The 23292-nt window shown below is 46.6% G+C and overlaps 1 protein-coding gene across 1 annotated transcript in view; it reads left to right on the top strand.

Moving 5' to 3' along the window:
• Positions 1-23292, top strand: part of IGDCC3 (immunoglobulin superfamily DCC subclass member 3) — a 101235-nt gene that overhangs the window by 51068 nt on the left and 26875 nt on the right. Inside the window, exons 3-6 of the mRNA XM_053954750.1 lie at positions 6092-6236; positions 8958-9088; positions 13560-13697; positions 20604-20762. Of these exons, the coding sequence (XP_053810725.1) occupies positions 6092-6236; positions 8958-9088; positions 13560-13697; positions 20604-20762 (573 nt within the window). The remainder of the gene's footprint in view (positions 1-6091; positions 6237-8957; positions 9089-13559; positions 13698-20603; positions 20763-23292) is intronic.

Genomic DNA, 23292 nt, shown 5'->3' with positions numbered 1-23292 from the left:
GCAGGTAGAGCAACCAGGGGCTCCTGAGGATGTTCCCTCTGACCCCTGCTCTGCATGCAGTGAAGATGTGTTCATTACTTTCACAGGATATTTATGATCTCTGCACGGAAGCAGCCCCTACAGGGCTCTGTGCTTTTTTCTGCTTCTGAAAGCAGCAAACCCAACAATAAGTCATGGGTCAGTAGCGCCCATCAGGGCTGTTCATTGCGATGCAGCGGGGAGGTGACCTGAGCTGGATTTGGCTCACAATTATTTAATGTGTTATGCAAAAAGTTGAGAAGCCACAGTCCCAGACCAGACAAAAATTTGCCTCCTGGTTGACTTGAGTCATGAGGTAGTAGATTTTCCCCCCGCTCTTCTTGTAAAATATCTGTTTTGCATGTTCCCTCCCGTGGCCAGCTGCTGTGTCCCACTGTGAGGCATTATCTCTGTTGTCTCCCTTTTCATCCCTGTCCCAGGAGCTTGGGACAGAAGAAAACAGGCCAGGTGGAGACTTTGTTCCTCAGCTAGAGAGGTCTCTATGATGTGCTGTCTTCTCAGCCTATTTTAAATTCTTCCAGTCAGCTTTGACTGTGCGTGAAAACAAGAGACACAAGGATGCAAAATGCAGAGCTTGCACCGTCCTCCATTCATGCTCTGAGCCATCCTGTTAGCTCCAGGGGAAGAAACCAACAGCCAAAGCAAAAGAGGAATAAACACTTGTTTGCAAATACTCCAAAGAAAAAGTGTTCAGGAGTGACCATTTCCCTGTACCTCTGCACAGACTGAGGTGGGTCATCCTCCCTCTTTTATCTCACCAGGTATTTTGGTTCCTCTTAAATGAACTACATTCCTCTAAAATATCTTCCTTGCTTCAAACTCTCCTGAGTCTTGCAGCCCATATTCTTTTGAGATCTAAGGCTCAGCATGGACAATAGAGATTTGGGATTTTCCCTGCTATGATTAGCAGACAGGGGCAGAGAGGATTTTCCTCTGTGCTGGAAGAGGCACGGCTGCTCTTTAATATTTCCCTCCCTTTCCAAAGCTGAGAGAAAGGCGATTTTTCTTCCCTTTAGATGTGAGCGAAGGGCCCCGCTCCTGCTACTCCTGGAGAATTAAATAGATAAATGGGCGGCGCTGTTGTTCACGCTTCACTATGCACAAAGCAACTTGCATTCAAAATTGGGCTCATGGCAGTCCAGCAACAACCTCGCACAATAGCGTCATTAGACACGCAGGGCCGGCTCGCAGGCGCAGAGGCTGCTCTGCAGCTGGAGTAGCCACCGGGCTGGCCTGCCGTGGGTTTGTTTTTTAGCTTTATAAAAATGCATCTTAAAAAAAAAAAATTATAGAAAGAAGATTCAGTGTCTTTTCTTAAAGGCTTGGGCAGGCGTTGCTGTTTGAAGGCAGGGGGAAGAGAGGAGAGGATGGGATTTGTGCTGTCCACACACTCCCCGTCTTTTGTGCCGGCTCTTTCTCATGGGCAAATCTTCCATTTCCAGAGTGAGGAGGGAACAAACAAGACCTGAGTCTGCAGAGCCTTCACCTGCTGACTTCTTTGAGAATGTTCCCTGGCAGGTTGCTGACTTAGTGGTGAAGGTCTCTTAAACCAAGAGGGAATTGAAAATTTAATCCCTCTGCTTGCCTTGGCATTGGTGGCTTTCAGGAAAAGGAGTTGGGTGCTCTGTGAGTCTCACAGATATTGAAGGTTGGTTCTGCTGGAGCTCTCAGCCTGATTTGAGAGTGGTTCAAGTTTGGCATTAATTGGCATGGTGTTCTTTGTGTTTTAAAAACAACCCTGACTTCTGCTGACCTGAGGAGGAATTCAATTTTATTAGTAAGTACAGAAATTCAGTATAAAAATCATCAGCTCAGGGTTGTTGAAATGGAGCCAATCTTGGAAGGGGTCAGCTTGCCCATGGCTTGTTCTCTGCTCTGGGCAAATAATTTACCTCCCAGATTTCACCTTCCTCAGTTGTAGTGAAGGTAATGAATCCCACCCTCCTTGGTAGGAACATCTGGAAGCCCAGGTACTGGAGGCACATCTCCACAAAGCTCTTGTTCCTTATACTGTGTTAACTGAGAGGCATTTTAACCACGTGCCTGCATTGGAAGAAGTCTGAATTTAACAAGTTGGTGGCAGAAATGTGGAGAAAGGGTCTTCACTTGTGTGCTGCTATTTGTGGACTGTGTGGCATCTGTGGTGGTGTGGGTACTCACTCCTCCCCAGATTCTTGTGTCAGAGTCAGCCTGGATCTCTGTTTCTCCATAAGTAATTTAAAATCAAGAGACAATTTGATTGCAAACTAGCTGGCCTTCCCAAATGCTCTCCTAACACCATGTTTGGCACTGAACCTTTCAAGTCTTCCTCCTCTCCTTGTGCCTGCACAATGTTTGTGTTTTAATGACTCTAAAGGCCTGGGATTTGCTTTGACATACCAAGTTAATGTTTTCTTTTTCTATATCAAATCTAGGTCAATCTCTGGCTTAGCGCTAATGCTGCACTGAGCAAAAAAAGGATTGGCCACTAATGGTTTCAATTTAGTTTTTTATGGAGTAGAGAATATTTCACTCAATAGCTATTTTCATTTTTATTCCATTGGCCTTTCCACCAGGCCTGTTGGGATGGAGAAAGTGCTTATGATTTGATTAGAGGAGACCCCAGAATGAATCCTCTATGAATATGGATGAGGATGAGTGTTGCTGCTCACCTGTGTCCATAGGACATACCTTCAGGGACTGTATCCCAGTGGGGGTTAAGTGGTGGGCAATCCCATGCATGGGGGTTTCTTTATGGAAGAGCCTCGCCTGTGATCCAGCATCATCCTAGTTGAGGTCCTTAGTTATATAACACAGGGGAAGGAGAGAAGAAGAGTAACTCCTCTGCTTCATGTGTTCGTGTGCCTGTAGACAGTCAACATTCAATTTGAATCTAGCCTTGGCCAGCAATTTTGCAGGAGGCTCCTCCATGCCTGCAGCATCAAAGGGCTGCCAGGACCATTCCCTGTCTGCTGTAAGCCCTAATTTTGTCTTTCTGTGCCCTATGGCAGTTGCTGTGTACCACAGCCAAAATCCAGGTGGGATGATAGCAGAAGCTCTGACACATCACAGCTTGGAGCATTAATGTAGAGCAATGAGTGTGCATGTGATTTATGTTATTTTTATGACTTGATGACACAAGGAGATGGCAAAGGGAAGTTTAATGGTGGCACTCACCCCTCTGATGATGGTAAAAAAGGCCTGGGGCAGCACCAGTCCCACCACTGGCACATGGATGCTGCATTGCTGGATGGCAGAGACCGCTGGCAGATGGATTAGCGAGTGCCTCCCCTCTTAGGAGCTCGCGGGTGAATATTGTGATTGCATGTATTTATTTTTAAAATTATTATGGCCATTAGCATAGAAATGAGCTGCAGCTCCCTGGCTGCTGGCCAACCCCACCCGGGCTGACGTGCAGCTCTTCTCCTTGGCGGCTGGAACAAAAGCGCCCGGCTGGTAACAGGGTCCTGCTGCTTGCCACGGGAAGACAAGTGAAAAACAGGACCAAGCACTCTGCTGCATGAGTTTGTTACAGCCAGTTGGGACATATATAAAAACCTCACATGGGTCAGCAGAGATTTAGCTCTTCCAGGCAATGCCGTGTGAAGCAGTTGAGCTCCTATCCCTCTCCTCTCCTTCTCCACAGTGATTTATTCCCAGGCTGAAAACCCAGTAATCACTCATATTGAAGTTTTGTTGCTGTTTTACAGGAGATGCTCCAAAAGTCTTTTGTCTCTGAAACTGTAAATAAACTCATAAACCTGTTTTAAAAATAGCATTTTGTAGCTCAGTGTATGAATTTTTAATGCTTCTTCTGCAAACCAGCTGGTCTTGGCAAGGGTCACAGTGTTTCCTAGGCATTTAACATAAAACTGTGCTTCAAAGCCACATTATAGTGTCGTTGAAGAGTAATATTTTACTTAACATCCTCATAACTGAATTATTTATAACTTGCCATGTTTTATTCATGATAAATATTAATACTGGTGTCTTTAAGAGTAGAGGTTATTGCTGCAGTTTTACCTATAAGAGGTGATATTATTGAAATAAAGGAATGGCGATGAATTCTGTAGCCAGCAAAGTGAAGTCTGTGCTGGGGCTGTTCTCATTCACACCTCCCTCTTTTATCAACCCTGTCAGCCTCCAGAAAACCTCAGTACTGAGCATCTGTACATTTGAAAGGAATTTACCTACAGGCATCTGAATCCCTGCTTTTTAAAAAAATTTCTTAGAGAGCTTTGTGTCATTCTCAGTAATTCTTGGATTCATTTCTTGGTGAGGGTCCATAAGCTTTGGCTTGGCAAAAATGCTGACCCTGCTCTGGGTCTCCAGCCTTGAAATGTTCTGCAGGCTCCCTTGAGCTTTCTTGCTGCAGGCATCTGTGGATCCCCCATCTTTTGAAGCATCCCTTGCCACCTTGGAAGCGGCATCACCTGGTGACGAGAGAACCCCTAGCAGCCTTTGAACTCCTTTCCATGTCTGAATGCTCTGGGCCATGATCAGTCTCATTTCAAGGCTAAATCTATATGAATTGGGTAAATTGCCATTGCACCATTGGGCTCCATCCTATAATCCTATACCAGAGAGGATAATTGCATTGGCTTTTATCTTGGGAAAGAGAAATACAATTTTCCGTGATCTTTCACCTTGTGCTGGTGTGTTGCCATCTGGCTGGAACATTGCGCAGCCACTCCCCAGTCTGGCTCCTGATGTGGGGCTGGCTGCCCATCCCACCCTCATACCTACAAAACCTTCCCAACCCTGCAACTGTGCAGGGCTGGGGCTTTGCTCCGTGTTACTCCATCAGCTTAACAAATCTGCCATCAGTGGGTTGAGAGCGGTGGTTGCGGGAGCAGCGCAGGTTAATGCAACACATATTTAATGTATGATTGCTAATGGCCATCTCCCATCTGCCTGAGCCCAACTGCAGTTTGCAGATGAATGATTATGCTGCCCTGACACATAGGCAGCTTGTTCCTTAGCAGACCCACAGTCATTGCACTTGGTGCTTGTAAAAGGGGACGAGGTTTTCTTGCTGGGGAGAGGGGTGTCATCGGGCTGGGGTGGCAGAGCAGGGGGTTCTCCTGGAGTTTGTTTTCTATGGTAATGCGAGAGACCTTCCTGTGGATGCAGCACTTTAAATGAATCATGAGCTCAATAACCACTGGGATGTTTATTAGCTTTGAATATGTTTATTGCAGAGTCAACAGGCAGCACCTTCCAATTAATTAATAGTAATGATTACGGTATTATTTATGTAGCTCTAACAGCGTGCCAGAGTGTTTCCACACGGTGGTTACAGCTGTGGCTTGCTGGAATGGGCTGGTCTGTATTCACCCTGCGTGGGCATGCTGGGGCTCATCATTTGCTGTCAGGTGGCCCCAGCCCCCAAAGCCTCGTTTTGCTGAGCTCTTGGCAGCTGCTCTTTTTTTTGGCTGAATCCTTTTGCTCCCCAACCTGGGGATGTGGCTGTTCCTACTGTGGTGCTGGAAGGCAGTGTATGCAATGAGCAGGAGCACCTGCAAACAGGTGGAAATCAAGGGCTGTATGTTTCACTAGGGTATTTTGGCATTCTTCTACTCAAGGTATTTAAATAACATGAGTTTAGGAGTCAAGCTGTACATATCAGAAGGATATTTACAACAGGTAAGACACTGATGGCAACAGAAAGAATCCATCTCTCTTTAGATGTGGACTAGGATCCAAAGACTGCTCAAGCTATTGGGAATGACCTCTGATAAGTGCCAGTGCAAAGTCTTGTGTTTCCTGCTGCCCCGGCAGACCTTGCTGAGGACCATGAGGGTCTTGGAGGAAAGTCTGCTGTTCTGATTGAGCCAATCAGTTCAATATGCAGAGACAGGTGGGATACCAAGAACTTCCCACTAGTCTTGTTTTTCCATGCAGAAGGTTAGGCTGCAAGCTGGCCTTCTGCTCTTACATTACATTCAGTCCCATTTGCATTCTGTGGGAAATGAGTGTGTTTCTAGGTAGGTCATGTGAAGCTGCTGACATCTTCCAGTTGTTGGATCTTTCTTCACATGTGAATAATTTTGTTTCTCTTTTTATCTTCCAGCAATGTCTGACTTCCACATCCACCCTCAGAATGCAGTGGTGGAGGAAGGTGGTGTAGCAAGATTCCAGTGCCAGATCCACGGCTTGCCTGAGCCAGTCATCCTCTGGCATAAGAACAGCATGCCAGTCAACACAGACAACAAAAGGTAAGACATGTCTAAGCCATGTGCTGCTGGCCTTTCTCCAGGTGGGAAAAGATGGCCAGACTTTCTATTGCTTCCACTTGGACACAACTAACCTGGGCTAAGGGTCTTGGCCAATGTTTCCACCATGAAAGACTCTTGTTTAGTGAGTGGCTTTTCTGGTTTGGTTCTCCTTTTGGCCAAACACCTTGTAGGAGTACTGGCATTTCCCAGGAGAGGTAGATAAAGCTATTAGCTGACTTTGAAGGGCTTGCACCAACCATCTCTGATCAGCCCTGCTCAAGGTTTATTTTCCAGCATTGAAACCTGCCCAGTAAGCCTCAAAGAGCTGGGTAGCTTTGGCATCCTTCATCCCTCCATGGCTCCATTTTGTGTAACTCTTTCTGAGACAGATCCATGACTTAGGATCTTGCATATGGGTCCTGGACTTTTGCAAGTGCTGAATTACACTGTGGCTGCTATTCCCAGGTGGACTCCCTCATGTGTGGCAGCTGGGGAGCTCTGCAGAGAGCTTCCCACAGCACCCTGAGCTGCCATTTCCTAAACAATCTTCTAAAGAGAAACTCCAGCTGCCTCCCTTCCCAGCCTAGACCTGGAGCGGCACGTCGCCGCTTCCTGTGTTTGACAGGCCGCTCCCCTCGCGTCGGAAACGTCCCTCATCAGGGTTTGATCCTCGGCACGGCGCAGGACAGGTGGCAGGAAACGCGTGCCCGCTGCCGGCAGCCCCAGCTGGAGCTCGGGAGCCGCACAACCAGCGCTGGGAGACAATCGCTCACAGCACACCTCCAGCACGGGTTGACGTCCCTGTCTTGGGAATAGGCGAAACCAGGAAGATGTAAATATTTTCCTGAAAGCCCCTATTCTTAAAAATGTCAGTTCTGCAGCAGAATGTGGTCGGGTTCTTTGGAGGCAGGAGAGAACACAAGGGCTGGAACAATGCCTGACCTTCTCAGAGTGGCAGTGAACTTACAGTAGAAGGACCCAAGAGGCCCAAATCTGCTGTGGAAAACTGCAACTGTCAGGTTTTGTTTTTCCTTGCATTTTTCAGCTGAGCTTTTTTTAGCCCAGCACAGGGTTGATTTGTTGAACTTGATCTCCTCTGAAGGCTTCTTACTCATACAGGTGCTGAACTGGGGATGTGGTAGAGCAGAGCCACTGATCCGAGGTGGCATCAGCAGAAGTAAGGGGTGGAGAACTGTGCTTGATGCCTTGTGGCATCCCAGTGAGATGTTGCAGGACAGGTGAAGTTCCCCTGAAGTCCTTCATGCATCATTGATCCTTTGCATTTGAGCCCAGGGACATAGTCGTGGAGTTGGTCAGAAATGTGGCAGGGATTTAAATGTGACCAGGACTTCTTTTCTCCAAGAATGGGGAACTCCAGGGCTGAGGAACCCCAGAGCTGAGTAAGCCAAGACTTTTCTCCAACCCAGAAAGGTCCAAACTGTGCTTGCTCCTGCTGCTTCTCTTCTGGGGAAGGGAGTTTGCCCAAGCCCTGGAGGATGTAGCCTAGGAACAGTTTCCCTACATTCATGTCATGATTTTGAAGAGATTTGGCTTTTTGTAGGAGTAAAGTTATTGGGGAAGTTTTTTATTGTCAGCTCAGTAGATTAATCTCTGACACCAGAGCCTGGGTGATGAGAGTTGCTTCTCTAACTGAATTGGATTTCTGCATTAATCACGCTTGGTGCATTTCTGCGAATAAAGTGTATATAAATTTGTATGCTGAGTCTTGCACTCGGAGGCTTTGAAGGCAGAATAATAGCTTTGGAATTGAATCTTCTAATGCTGTGGGCAGATTGTTAACAAAAATGAAGGCTTCTTGTAGTATAATTCATCCAAAACAATGGGCATTTTAAAGTCTCAGAGAGATTGCAATCAACTTCGGGCCGTGTAGAACTGATTGCTGTCATGCTGCCACCAACACGGAGCCGCACGTTTGGAACCGGTGCAGGGAGCAGGTTATAGGCACTTAACCATATGCTGATATGGGGAAAGATATTCCTCATCTTCCGGACGGAAATGGATTATTAACTCATCACAGTGTAATGACTTACTATCAGCCAATTTAAACAAGTGGTTGCCAAGCAACCTGTAATGTATGTGTACATATATGTGTGTATGCACGCATGATTTAAATGTGCCTGTGTTCTAAAGATATAAAATATTTATTGATGTTTACATTTGCCCACTCAATATTTATTTTAAACATACCTTTTCACGCATCTGAGGTTTTAAGGTCATACGGATTTGAGTCCTGCACCTGGAGTGGGGAGCATGAAGCACAGGTTTCTAATGCCTGTCCATGGTCACTGTGCTTCAGCTGATGAGTGATAATTCCCACGTCATGATACTCTAGTGTCAGCTGTCTTCACATGCAAATGCACTGCCAGAGCTTTTCCACAGGTTAAATAGGAAGCCTCTTTTTTGTAGCCTTCCAACAAAAATCACCATTTCTCAAGGATGCATCAGGAGATAAATTACTTTCTTTTGCCTCTTCATGTAAAAGAAGACCAGAGGCTCAAATATCCAAAAAAAAAAAAAAAGTAAGAACTGGTGCAGAAGCAGGTGTGGGCTCAGCCTAAAGAGGTGTTGACATCTTGGTGGTATTGGCACCTCTGCACTGGGATGCAGGGAGCCAGCCTGCCTCACCTGGATGTATGTGCAGCCTGCTGTCACGTCATGTCCTGCTTTGCAAGTTTTTGATTCTATTTTCTGTTCCCACAGGTACACACTGCTTCCCAAGGGGGTTCTCCAGATAACGGGGCTGAGGGCAGAAGACAGTGGGATATTTCACTGCGTTGCCACCAACATTGCTAACGTGAAGTTCAGCCGGGAGGCCCGACTCACCGTGTCAGGTTAGTGCCAGCTACGCTGCACTGGTCCTGGCTGCCTTCCTGTCTTCTTCTGGACCAGGACAGTTTAAGAGAGCTTCAGGCTAACACACTGAGAGGCATTCCTCTGTCCAGCCATAACAACTTCCTTGTTCTGGATTGTTAGTTGTTAAGATCCCCTCCGGTGTGGGATATCCCAGATTCCCTGTGGAAATGGAGATTGCATCTTTGGAGATAACAGGCAAGGGAAGTCTCCCCCCAGGGATGGTTGAGTGGGTGTTTCTGAGTTCTTTCTTACATGCAGCCAAAGGTCTTCCCCCTGAGCTGTGATGCTCCTGTCCATCATATACACGTAATTGCTGGTACCCAGGAGCTGGAGGCTTTCCAGCATACATCTCACAGCTTCCCATCACCCTCCAAAACACTGCCTGGCCAATGGTTCTGGAGCAGACACTTAACACCTGTACCAAGTGTCATATTAGCCTCTGCTGACTGTAAAAAAGCAGCACGTGTGAAATGGGGTGAAGCTGAGGGAAGAGTGATGCTGTGCATATCAACTCTGATGGGGAAAGAAAGCAGGTTAACTGGTTCTGAAAGACCTGGGAGCTTTGGGTGCCTGTTACTTATCTGTTTGCTTGATCTATGCAAACAGTGGCCACATAGAGGGAATAAAGAGCAATAAATTATGGATGTGGTGAAGTTCTTTGTGTCAGTTTACTGGCCTGAGTTATTATTTCACAGGGCAGGAAGCTCTAGTTGTTCTCATCTGACCATCCCTCATTGCAGATAGATATTTTCCAGGTTTCCTGTCCATGAAACATTTGTGATTTTTTTTTCTCCTTAAAACAGTTGGATGATGAATATGGACACTGTGTGTAAGTGTTTGTTGAAGGGTTTGGACCATGCTTCAGTGCCTGCACTGCTGTAACTGGACATTTGCATGGAAAACTCATTGCAGTGGGTTAAACCTCCATGGAAAAGGTTTATGCTCTGTGGTGTTTGCTAAGAACACAGAAATATCTGTTAGATCAGGACAGCAGATATGTGTTAGCATGTGAACCCAGGGCTTTGGCACAGCAGCAGAGGCTGTGGTGAGCCACAGAGGTGCACGGGGCATTGCTTTGCTGGTGTGGGTGTTGTGTCAGTAAATACTGAGCTAACATGAGTTCTTCTGCGCACATGGCATTAGGCGTGATGGGGTAAGCAGAATTCTTGAAAATCTTTTGTATCACCTCCCTCTTGTGTCTCAGTGAAGGGAATGGTCTCTCTGCTCTTCATGATGGCAGGAGGGCTCCCACATTTCCCTGCCAGGCAGCAGCTTCAGCCATAGCTTCACCAGCAGAGAAGCACCAGGTCTGCCTACCTGAGGTTTCCAATCCAAGCCCTGGCTTGGGAGGAAGGAGGGGAGAGGGTGAGAATGGGCTCTGGAAGCCTGTGCCCTGCAGGGCACTGCCACAGCCCGGCAGGAGAGGAGGAGGAGGGTGGCTGCCCATGGGGAGTGAAGGAGCCTGCTTGCAGCACTCTCCCTCCTCTGCCTGGCGGCAGTGAGCAGCACAGAGATGTTTTCCAGTCGTGCTGATTGATTATTTTCAAGTGCCTGCTCAGCGGAGCTGCTCCCGAGGGGGCTGCCTGCCTCTCTGCACTGACACCTTTCCAATGCGAGCTGCGGCTCTCTCTGCTGCTGTCCTTTTGATCAAGATCTGGCAGGCGACGCTCCTATCCCTGCTGGAGTGCCTGTCACTGCTGGCAGTGCTGGGGACCTCCCCATCCTCACTGTGACTGCTGCTGAGTCCCTGGGGACCACGGGCATCATTAGAGCCTTTTCCCCTTTCAAAATAAATCCCTGCGCTGCCCTGAACCCTGTTGAGCTCCAACAGCACTCGTCTGCCACGAGTCCCTCATTTTATCACTCCTTCCTTCCTGACCCTGCATCAAAGAGCTGGTCTGATTGAAGAAGGAAACTTCCTCCTTGATGCTGGGACATGGTTGTTCCCTTCTGTGCGGTGCTGGCATGTGACTGCTGTGTCCCAGTCCCTGCTGGCCCTGGAGCTGTCACTGCTGTGGGTGGTGGACTCAGCAGCAAAGCTATGGGGCCCTTCAATGGCCTTTGTAGGAGAAGGTGAGCAGTGGTGGAAATGCCACTTCCAGAGTTGGACAGCGTTTGCCCAAACTCAGGGAGCTGAATCCACACTCAAAAACCTGAATATCTAAGCCTCAGAGTAGAAATCAAAGAATGTGATATTTAAATATTTTATTGTCAAAGTAGTGTGTTTCATAAATTCTGCTTTGAGCTTGGCTCCCATTTGCTGATATTCTTGGGTGACCTTGGACAATTCATTTCATTTCTCCATGTTTTGAAATATTGAAATCGCTATATAATACGCTGATAATACCGTATTATTCTAAGCGTGAACATTTAGTATTGTGATTCAGAACAATAAATCTACATGGGTTTTAAAGGCACTCTGAGGTACTGAGGGGAAGGTATTGTTTTTCAGATCTCTTGGGGTTAACCAGCCGGTCATATGAATTTATTGTGCATTCTGGTTCTCATCAAAAAATCTGCATTTTATGGCTTGCAGTGAAATGCATTTAGTGAGAAAGTCAGCTCTTAAGTCACACTGACACGGTGATTTTTCTTGGATTTTGCCCATTTACACACAAGCTCTGAGTTGCTTTATCACTCCCTGCTTAGCCCCCGTAGGAACAATTATCAAACGAGCTGCTCTGATCTGTGCTTGCCCTTGGACCACTATGGAATCCCCCGCTATGCCCTGATTCCAGCCCCTGAGCTGCTGTGAAAGGGTAACACTCAAAAGTGCAGGAAGAAATTGTTTTTCTTGGAGAAAAGCCCCTGTAGATAGATTTTGGTGGATCACTTCCCTGTAACAAACCTTTTGAACATTGGGAAGTCCGTGTAGGGAGTCAGTGTGGGTTGATCCCTATGGCAAAGCCCAGCCAGGGCTGTGCTCCCCAGCCCTCCCTGTGCCCCACTCCTGCTGGGGGCAGATGACCAGCCCATGAATTTCTCTTTGCAGGTGTACAGAGCTTTTTTTGCCAGCAGCTGTAAGATTGATGGAATTCCTTAAACACTGCTTTGACCTCAGCATTTCTGGAGTATAACCCAGCTCTCATCAGAGATGGGGAGGAAGACTGATTTTCAGTGTTCCTCTTTACTGTTGGAGAACTGAGAATATCTCTTGGGTTTCCTCCTCTCCTGCTTCCAGTAAATGGGACTAAAGGCTGCAGGGACTTTTGGCCCAGGGATAAGGCACTTTTTAGGGACTCAGGAGATGTGGGTTCAGCTGTGGTATACATAACACAGGATGATGTTTTTGTCCCATGCTGTTGTTCTGTCTAGTGAAATGTGTTTTCTTTTGCCTTTTTTGTGCCTGTCTGGTGTCCAGGGTCCTTGTGCCAGGATTTTGTTCTATTATGGGTCTTGCATGATGGGTTTTATTCTTGGTTGCTGCCACTTGGTGCTACTATAGTGCAAATAAAGGATTAGTGATTTTATTATGAGCAGCCAATATGTCACAGTTGTATCAGTGCAATGGGATGCATCCTCTCCCTGCAGAAAAATGGTAGGAAAAAGTGGGGTGCAGTCATCAGAGGAGTTTGCTCCCAGAAAGCTCCTCAGCAGGAGTCAGAGACTGTTACTCCATCACTTGTCCCATCACTTGTCTCCATCACATCCAAGACCTTGTCCCAGGACAGGTCTTTGGAGCAAGTGACACCAGCAGCAAGAGAGGATGCTCACAGAGACAGCCATTGTGGTCTGTATGGATTACTTTGTGGCTTGAAATGCTGAAAGATAAAGCAACTCCCTCATTTATTTGCATTCCTGCTGTCTTTCATGTTGTGTTTTCCTTATATACCACGCACATCTACTCTTTGCTGTTCACAGTGCAGTTCCTTCTTTATGCTGCTGATACCCAGGTGTTAACAGGGCTGTTTGTGTCTGGATCATTGCTTCAGGGGTTTTCCCCAGGAATAATCAATGCACACTTAAAACACGTTCAGTGTGACTGTCACACAAACACTGTGCTCCTTTTGTTTCATGTACATCTCAGATTTATTGAGGGTTACACCAGCCACATAATTTAGAATCCTGGAATGGTTTGGGTTGGAAGGACCCTTAAAGATCATCTCATTCCACCCCCTGCCGTGGACAGGGACACCTTCCACTAGAGCAGGTTGCTCTGAGTCCTGTCCAGCCTGGCCTTGATCACTTCCAGGGATGGAATTCACAACTTCTCTGGGCAACCTGTGCCAGGGCCTCACCACTCTAACACGGAAGAATCTCTTCCAAATACCTAACGTAAATTTCTCCTCTTCCAGTTTGAACTCATTACTGCTTCTCCTGTCACTACAGCTCCCGATGAAAGAGGATATGTACTTAGAAGAGATGTATTTAGAGATGCCTGAAGTCCTTGATGTTCCCTTTAAACAAGAGGGAATCAGAAACATTCTGATGATGGTGCTGTCATTGCAGGCTCCCACTCCACTGTGTACAAGGACCCCATGATTCTTGTGGGCCCAGAGAACCTGACGCTGACCGTGCACCAGACAGCAGTGCTGGAGTGCATCGCCACCGGCAACCCCCGGCCCATCGTCTCCTGGAGCCGCCTCGGTAAGCCCTAGGGGTCACTGGGATTTCCTCCTCCTCCTCCTCTCCATAGCCATCATATAGGAAATGGGTAGGTGCCACTGACTGTTTTATACAACAACTGATTCACCCTCTCCCTTCCCACAGAAGGTAATTGTAGGCTTGAAGTGCTTTTTATCCTCATGTCTACACTTTGTTTTTTCTCTCTGCCAAGATTCTGTTTTCAGCTGTTAAAGAAGTGGGTTGGTTAAACCTGTAGATGTTTCATGAAAGGTGATAATTTTATCTTTTCTCAAGTGACAGCATCTTCTGCTGCTGCATCAAAAACATCACCACTGTTGGCCTAGAGAAGCAAAATCATATACAAACACATCTTTCACATAAAAACAGACTTGAAAGAAATTCGCTGCCTGTTCAGGGAGTTTTAAAACAATTTTAAGGGGGAGAGAGTGTTTAAAGTGTGTCTGAAGCCCTGAAAAAACAAATGCTTGCTGCTGGGGTCCGTGATACGTTTTTAAATCAGCATGGAAACCAGAGACAGTGTCTGATGGCATCATGCAAGCAAGGAAGAGCAAAGGGCTGTCTTTCTCTAAGGTTTATTTTAGGTTCTAACTTTATGATGATAGCTTAGAAACTGTTTTGCTCAGAGCAACACTTCCATTGCCCTACAGAAACCTGTGCTGAGTGAAGAGCTGATGAATTTTTTTTTATCTCCCAGAGCTTGTAACTCTGCCTGTATGCATGGTGGGGTTGGGTTCAGTTGGGATTTCCGGAGATCTTGAGGTCCTCAAGGTCACATCAGTTTTGGGATGCTCATATCCCAGTGTCTTCCAAGGTGGCTGTGAAGCAATAACAGGGATAATTCTGTCTCATGGTGCTGTGCTGGATGTGGGACTCCATCCCCATGGCTCTCCAAGGGTCAGGGTCAGCTCATGGGCAGGGTGACTTCCTCCTCCAGAGCTGCCTGCCAGGGAATGAGGACTTGTATCCAGTATCAGTTGCACATTTTTTTTCCATGTTTTCCCTCCTTGCATCCTCTAGTGGCTTGTAAAATCAGCCTTTGTATGCCACTAACTGGTATTTTTGCCTCCAGAGCCGTAACCATCAGATTGATGCTGTTTTAAAAATTCCCCAGATACTCTGTATCACTGGTTTGGTTCTCTTAGACACAAGACAGCTCTATGTTAGTGCTCAACTATAATAAACTACTTTATAATTGCCTTAATTATAAGTGCTTATTACCTTCTTCAAAACACTTGTCTCTATAGAGCAGTGCAATAATGAAGATGTAATAGCACCCTGTAATGTTTGTCTGGATGGTCTGAGCTCAGCATTGCCTTCCACCAAAAATAAATACCCTCTCCATGCTACTTTGCAGCACAGTGGCAGAATCAGAGCTACTGAATGGGAAACAGATCTTGTTATTTTCCCTTCCCTTCAGCAGGAATGTTTCCTGTCCAAAGCATCACAAGGTCTCGTTTAAGATGACAGTGATCCTGACAGCGACGCGGTGCACGGGCTCTCTGATGACTTGGAGGGTTTGTCATCTCTTTGTAGCCATTTCGGAAGCACTTTCATGTCTCCTTGTCTGTGTGATCATGTGGAAGGAGAGGAGTTTGTGCTGGACAGGGAGGTCCTCAGAGTATCTGTCATCTCTGGCTTCCTCCATGTGAAGGTCTTCTTCCTGAAGTTCCTCCTACAGATAACTCACTTAACTTAGGGAAAAAAAAAAACACTTGTAATCCATTTGCAGAAATAAAAAAATCCACAGCCACAAAGTCTTAGAGAGATGCAGGTGATTTAGCAATAGGAATGGCTTAATTTAAGCAAAAAAAGTCAATTCTGTGTGAGCATCTTTCTTGCCTTGTAGAAGTAAGGAAGAGCTGTGGCATTGCTGTTGTGCTGGGACTTTGCACAGGGCACGTTGCCTTTTTGGAAACTCTCTCTGAGCCCCCTTGCTCACAGTTTTGACATTGTAGCATTTCTTCTGTCAAAAAGGAGCAAAAGAACAATTTTGCTTTCACAGCTTTCTGGTACAGGGGAAAGCAATCCATAAACACCATTTGCACTTCTTGCTTTGGCTTTGCTAAAACCTGGCCGGTTTTCAGTGGGAAAAGCAGCTAGCTATATTTTGCTTGAAGAAAATCATTCCAATTCTGGGCCAGTTTTTGAGTGTCACACAATCAATTTTGAATTTAATTTCTTTGGGAATATGTTGTAGCCCCTGACCACAAACAGAATTCCTGTGTCTCGCCATGCATGAAATGTCAACATTCATTAGAGAGCAGGCTCTGAGAGAGATGTAAAATCATTAAGGGTTTGTTCAGGGAAGATAGGGCTTTTCCTTTCAGAGCTACGCACTTCAGGCTTGGACCTGTATGTGTGCACAAATGAATATCCTGGGCACTTACTGCAAAGCCTTTTGAATGAACGACGATTTTAATGTATCCTTACCCTTTAACTGACAGGCCACTGAGCTGGCCTCCATAAAAGGTACCAAAGCAGAATAATAAACTATTTAGAGAGATAGAGAAAAGTGAGGCGAGAAAGAAAGGACAGTGATTATCTGATAGCGTTATACAGAAGTTGTCAGAAAGGGCCGCACAATGGGAAGGAAATTACTAAAGAGGGAGCCATTCAAGAAGTAAACTATACAACAATTGTAGGAGCCAATTAATTGGTAACTTATTGGACACAGAAGCTTGCAATAGATGGCTGACTGGTTGACAGGAGCACCGTTCCTGTAAGTGTTTAGAAATAATAGAGTAAATTTCACCACTTCACATACTGAATAGTCAACTGTTGCAATGTACTCTAAATATGCTAATCCACAGTGCCCAGTGTCCTCAGGAGCAGGAGACCCATGTGTCTAAAAAGTGGAAGGCTACTATGACACAATACAAAGAATTCACAAAAGACCTAAATGATCAACATTAGAAAGTTGTTACTTTCTTTCTACTTGCTACTTATAAAAGAAAGGCGTTCGTGTTGTTGCATATTCATATCGCCTGGCACGTTTTAAGGGGCTCTGTAATTGGTGCTGGTGTGCCAATCACTCAGTTAGCAGGCGGAGAACAGGCTCCAGAAAGCATCACACACACCTTGGAAAAATAAATAATGTGGCTCCCAAACTGCAGGCGTCCTTCATCCAGACTTCACCCCCACGGGGAACTTGGAAGTACCTAAAGGGGCCTAAAGGAAGTCCCCCCTAAAGAGGGGGACTTTTTGCACTGGTGTGCAGTGACAGGACAAGGTGGGAATGGCTTTAAGCTGAAAGAGGGTAGATTTAGATTGGGTGTTAGGAAGAAATTCTTCCCTGTGAGGGTGGGGAGGCCCTGGTACAGGTTCCCCAGAGAAGCTGTGACTGCCCCATCTCTGGAAGTGTTCAAGGCCAGGTTGGATGGGGCTTGGAGCAACCTGGGATACTGGAATGTGTCTCTGCCCATGGAAGGGGGATTGGAATGAGATGATCTTTATGGTCCCTTCCAAACCAAACCATCCCATGATTCAGTGAAGTCTCTACTTGTCTATAGCCAGAGCATCTTTTGGGAGCATCTCCCATTTGGAGAATGGTCTCCTTTATTAATTAGAGGTCACTCTGCTCTTCACAAGAGCTGAACCTCCCTCTTTTGTCCTCATTAACTGAGGGATCGAAAGAGAGAATCTGTCAGGCATTTCCCTCCAGACTGGGTTTTTTTCAGCACTCAAATTTTTCAGCCCTCAAAATTCAGCCCTCTGCTTTTGACTTCTTTAAAAGAAGTAGAAGGTCATGTTAAATGAGCAATGGTTTCAAGCCTGCCTGGGTCCTGACAGTTTCAGGAACTGAGCAAATGTTGGGTTTTGCAGTCTTTCAGATCTCCTCCATGAAGAGATGACTTTGTGGTGGCAGGTGATGCCAGGAAGGTGGATTTGCAGGGTTTGGATTGCCTGATCCAAACCATTCTTCAGGTCTCCTCTGTATAAATAAAATAGGGTTAAAATAAATAGCAACCTTTGCAAAGCAGGTGTGAGACATCAGTCCCTCAGCACAGTGGTTCTGCAAAGTGCTGAGCTTTCAGGATGCAAGGAATTTCTTGTGTAAACACTCTGTATTATTTATATGTGTTGTCAGTGTTGCTAAGTTGGACGATATATTAGCTGAAGACCTTCTAGCTGACTGCAGGATGGCTCAGGCTGAGTGAGGCACAGTAGAGTGAGAAGGATGGAGCAGACTGGGAAAGTAGAGATGTTTCTGATGTTTTCAGTGCTTTTGGAAAGGGAGGAGTTGAGTGAGAGGTGTCTGAGATGATCAGGCACAGTGATCTTCTTGGGCTGCTAGAGGTGGCCACACTGACCCAAATGGCAGATCCACCAAGGCCTCTGAGCTTGGAGGGCTTTGTTCTCCAGGGAAATGAAAGATGGGTGGACAGGAGATGTTTCCTCAGACCACCAGACTTCTAATAGCTGGAGTTAGAGAGATAATTGAGGGCATATTGATGCCGGTATTTGGACTGAGGGGGGAGCACCTGCTGCGGGCTGAGTCTTTGCATGCTTAAATGATGGAGCACGTTATAAATAATACAGTAAAACTGCTGACATTCAAGTCACATTTCCGTGGTATTTCTCAAGGCAGTGATGTGATGAAGGATCCAGGTATGACCACTTCGTGTCTTTCACTGATCCCATCCCTCCCTCAAGAGAGAGATTTGATTTTTACACCTATTGTAATACAGACTTCTGAAAGGTCTAATTTAAAAGATGAAATCAAGTTCAATTTGGATTTAATTCAGACCTCTTTACACTTCAGTTCAAATTCTGTTTGGAAGGAATGGTTCTTTGTTATTGCTCATTAAATGTGGGACAGGTCATGTTTTACTGTCCTTTTTATGACTGAGACATTTACTGCAGTGGTGCCTTGGCCAGCAGTGTGATCCTTTAATGACATTGTTTTTCTCTCTCTAAAAGACCCGAGCATTTTTCTTTGCGATGCAAATAATGAAGAAGTCTGGCATTTCCTGTCTAATGAAGCAATGAAACCTTTAAGCTTCAAAATTTCCTGAGAAACAATGTATGCAGAGCATGGCAGGAGATAGGTTTAGAAAGTGCTTTTGTAGCTCTCAGCCCATGCTTTGCCCATGTTTCCTAGCAGGATGCTGCCTGAAATCTGAAATGGGATCCTTCACTCCTATAGTTGTATTGGGTTTGCATGACAAAGTTTTGGTAGTGTGGGGGCTACAGGGATGGCTTTAGTGAGGAGTTGCTGGGAGCTTCCTCATATCCAATGGAGCCAATTCCACCCAGCTTCAAGATGGGCCCACCACTGCCCAAGGCCAAGCCCATCAGCAGTGGTGGTAGCACCTCTGGGATAACAAATTTAAGAAGGGAAGAAAGTTAGTGCACAAGAGGAAACTGCAGCTGGAGAGAGGAGTGAGAACATGTGAGAGCAGCAGCCCTGCAGACCCCAAGGTCAGTGCAGAAGGAGGGGCAGGAGCTGCTCCCAGCACCGGAGCAGAGATTCCTCTGCAGGCTGAGGTGCAGCCTGTGGTGGGGCAGCTGTGCTTCTGCAGCCCATGGCGTTCCACAGGTAAGCAGAGATCCATCTGCAGTCCATGGAGAAGGAGTTTTCCCAATCTGTTCCAGAATCTGTTGGTTATGAATGACCCAAATTCTCTAATATTTATTATTATGCAAACCATGATATTAAATCCAAGGCATGTAATTGCAGGGTATTTTTTAGCTAGCCCTGCATGCTGTCTGTTTTGGAGTGTAAGTTCATGGCAAGATTATGGCACACTTTGGAGCACAAGACCAGGCTCTTCTACTGTAGTGGAGCACATGAGTATGGAAGTCTCCTGGGGAGGTCAGGTGGGGACATCACCAGGGCTGGTTCTTGCTTCTCTGGTTTCTGTAGATTCTTTAAATTCCTCCATGAGCAAACTTGAGAGAACTGAATTCCTGATTCCTGTCTGATGAAAGTATGCTCCCTTTAACTGTTCCTCTAGTAAAACTCCTCCCCTGCCTTGCCCCTCTGCTCAGGCACCCTGACATGTCCTAGGCCTGATTTAGAGCTGCCTTTGTCAGACAGTGTCTTAAAACACAAATCAATGAAACAATAGAAAGCAATAGCCTGATACTAATGAAACACATTGTAATTAGAGCTGTTAGGGAATTTTCCAGAGAAAACACAATAAAAGTGAATTCCCTGATACTGAACTATTTCACATGCCTCATATCCAGCACTCAGGGTGGGGCAACCCTTTTCAGTTGCCCTTCCAAGCCAGAGTAAATGAGATCTAACCACCAGCTGAGAAACCAGCTCCTCAGGCTTGAGCTAGTGTGTGTTCAAGGGCTAAGGAATTACAAATTCAGGGTTCTCTTATTTTCAGAAGCCACAAAAATTCATCAAGGGTTATCAGGTAAAGTGGTGTAACTTCTGGGTCAGGTAATCTGCAGGTCATAAATTGCTTGTGGTTAGGAAAGTGCATCAGGGAGGCAGTGCAGTAGCTGGACTTCTTCCTGAAGCCTCTCTGTTGGAAATAGGCTACTGAGCTGATTGCATCTCTGCACGTTCTAATGCAAGAACCCAGGAAATGGCTCAGAGCACCTGATTTAGCTTGGTTTAACCACTCTGTTGAACTGTGTTCTGGGTGCTTCATCTCAATCTGAACACAAGGTTGAAAGTTTTCACTTTTCCTGTGGTGCTACTTTGGGTTTTTAAGCAGCAACAAAGAGGGATTTTGGGCAAACATGTAAATAAGGATCTGGTTTCTGCAGAAGGCAGTTCTGATAAGAGCATCAGCTAAATCCCACTGACTTTACTTGGCAAATGGCAGTAACAGAACATGGCACCACTCCATAAGTACTTAGACTGGATCTCACTGAGGGCTGTGCCTTGGAGAACCTTGCCCAAAGGTCCAGCATGTGACTCTTGTCCTTCTCCCCTTCTTTCAGACGGCCGCCCGATTGGCGTGGAGGGGATCCAGGTGCTGGGCACAGGAAACCTCATGATCTCGGACCTCACAGTGCAGCATTCCGGCATCTACGTGTGCGCCGCCAACAAACCCGGCACGCGCGTGCGCCGCACCGCACAGGGCAGCCTCGTCGTGCAAGGTGAGCCCCTGGGACCCTGAGGGTGGTACCAGACAATGCATTTCCTTTCTAGACATGTGGTTTCCCAAGTGGCCGTGTGTCTGTGTCCCACGCAGGTGAGTCACAACCAGGTGTGGTTCAACTGAGGCATCAGCTGTATGGCCTACAGTGATTTCTCACGGGCATTTGTCTTAGCAGACACTGATTGTTACTTGTTACCATACTTGTGCATCTCAGCAGAAAGCCTTAATTAATCAGCTAAATTTGTCTCATGGTCCTTAGTGATACAAGGACATGGTCACTGTTCTCATACTGGACACCTCTGAATTATAGATATGACTCCTGCAGTGATATGCAGCAGTGGATACCACTCACAGAGTATTGCTTTTCAACTGAAATGGCACACCACTAAGTCTAAAACCATTTCCAAAAAGCCTGTGAGGCTGTTTCATGTAGCAGTTGACACTATGTCTGAGCCAGTTGCCAGGACCTAGTGAAGCACCCTTTGGGGGCTGTGCCTATGGGATACAGGTTGCTCCTCTTCCTGCAGCAACTGTTCTGAAATGCTACTTGTAAAGGGCAGTTCAGCTCAAAATAGAGATCAGCACTAAGGAAAGCACATAAATCCCTTCCACATGCTCAGTGCGACCAGTCTCCATGGTGAGGGGAGCCAGGCAAGCATTTGAGAAGGCAAACCCAGCTGGCAGTGTGCTCTGAATGGCAGCAATCCGCCCCTGATTACGGGCACTCACCTCCTCTTCAAGCTAGTCCACTTAAAGCATCTCATGCTCTCATCAGTTCACTCATTAACTATTGACTGATGATATCCTGAATCTAAAATTACACACCTCCTGCCGGAGCTGCTAATTGAACCTTTCTGCTACTGATGGGGAAAGTGCCCTGCTCCAGCCCTGATGTCACCCGACAGATCGTGGGAGCCATGGAGGAGCAAGGTAGGAAGGGTGTAGAAAGGGCTGCCTGTGCCTCCTGAGCCCCAGGTGCTGATCAGACAATGAGACAAGGTGAAAGCTCATTGTTTCTATTGCTCTTGGATTTCTGGGTGAGCAGTGCAATGAGGGGACCTCCCAGGTGGCGCATCTATGAATCCCCTTATTAACAAACATCAACCCCAGCATTAAGAGCAACCTCTCTGTACTGATACAAACCCTGCAGAGCTGCTGCAGGACAGCTCGGCACGTGGTGCTTGTAGGAGAGGTTTCCTAAGTCCAAATGCCAAACTGATGTCCAGGAGGCAGGGAGGCAGATCCAAAACAAATAACTTGGAAAATTCATGAAGTTCTAAAAATTCAGCTGTTGAATATGGTTGACTCATACTGTTAGCAACTGAATGAAAGGGTGAAAGGTAGCACAACTTCTCATTGCTACAGATAGCAGTTTTTAGTCCTTTTGGAGATTTGAACATCAGCTCTTGAGCAACTGGTCTAGTGCTGGAGTTCAGCTGATGTAGAATTACTGTGGATTTTCTTCTGACAAGCCAAGCCAAGAATTTGTCCCTAAAATGTCACTCACAGGCCCTTTGGAGCCCAGTCTTTCTATGGAAGCAGGATGCTCCTGCATTCAGCATCAGCAGAGAAGCTGGCAGTGGTGTGGGTGCTCCTGTATTCAGCATCAGCAGAGAAGCTGGCAGTGGTGTGGAGAAGTGTGGCCAGTGTGTCCTTGGAGTAGCCCTTAGACAGGACCTGCAGTGTCCAGGACCCCAGCCTGTATTGCCCATGCTTAAAATGCTTCATGTTTTTTAGGGGAATGTTCCCCAAGCAGGGTAGGGGCAGACCCTGGCCAGGCAGCTGAGCTCATCCCAGGTTTGCTCACCCTCTCTCTGGAAGCAGTTTTCCCTGCCTCTGCATCTCATTTTGCCTGAATTTTCCAGCTGAGAGGTACAAATGATTGCTGTTCAGGTTCGTCTGGGAAGAAAACAGTGATAATGACTGACATGGGAGACTGTGGGGTTTATCTTTGTCAAGATGTCAGCGATGCAAATTACATCCGTAAAGAGAAGAAAAGCAAAGAGCGGGCTATCAAAAGCCTGGTTGGAGAGGAAGTTAGCACAGGGCTAGGACAATACGGCATCCTCAAAGCACACCAGGCCAGGTACTTGCTGCCTTTATGCAGGGGCCCTTGAAGTGCCTGGAGGCACAAATTAACTTGCCCTAGTCTTTTGAAGGCAGGACGTTTTATAGGTGGGAAACTGGAGGAGAAAGGGCAATGTTTCCTGTTGTAAGGCGAGGAGTTAGCGGGAGGCTGGAACTGAGACCACTGAGTCCTCCCTCCTGCTGCCAGCAGTGGTCCTTGTCCCATCCAGCAGCTGCGTGGGCAGAGGTGTCCCAACGCAGGGCTCCGCTCTTCCTCCAGCAGTAATGTCCTTTCCATTGCAGGTTTCCCTTCAGATAATCTAACACCATCTTATTATCTTCCTGGGAATTCCTCCTCCCTCCAGAGGAGAAGGCGTCAATCCCCCTCTCCTTCCCTCCCTGCCCTCCCTTGGCCATTTAGGCTCCTTTGATCTCTTTTGTAAGGTTCTCAAACAAGAAAG

Source organism: Vidua chalybeata, chromosome 13, assembly GCF_026979565.1.
Source record: "Vidua chalybeata isolate OUT-0048 chromosome 13, bVidCha1 merged haplotype, whole genome shotgun sequence".
NCBI classification, from domain to species: Eukaryota; Metazoa; Chordata; class Aves; order Passeriformes; family Viduidae; genus Vidua; species Vidua chalybeata.
Note: the sequence above shows the minus strand (reverse complement) of the source record. Positions and strands in the feature narration are given on the sequence as shown.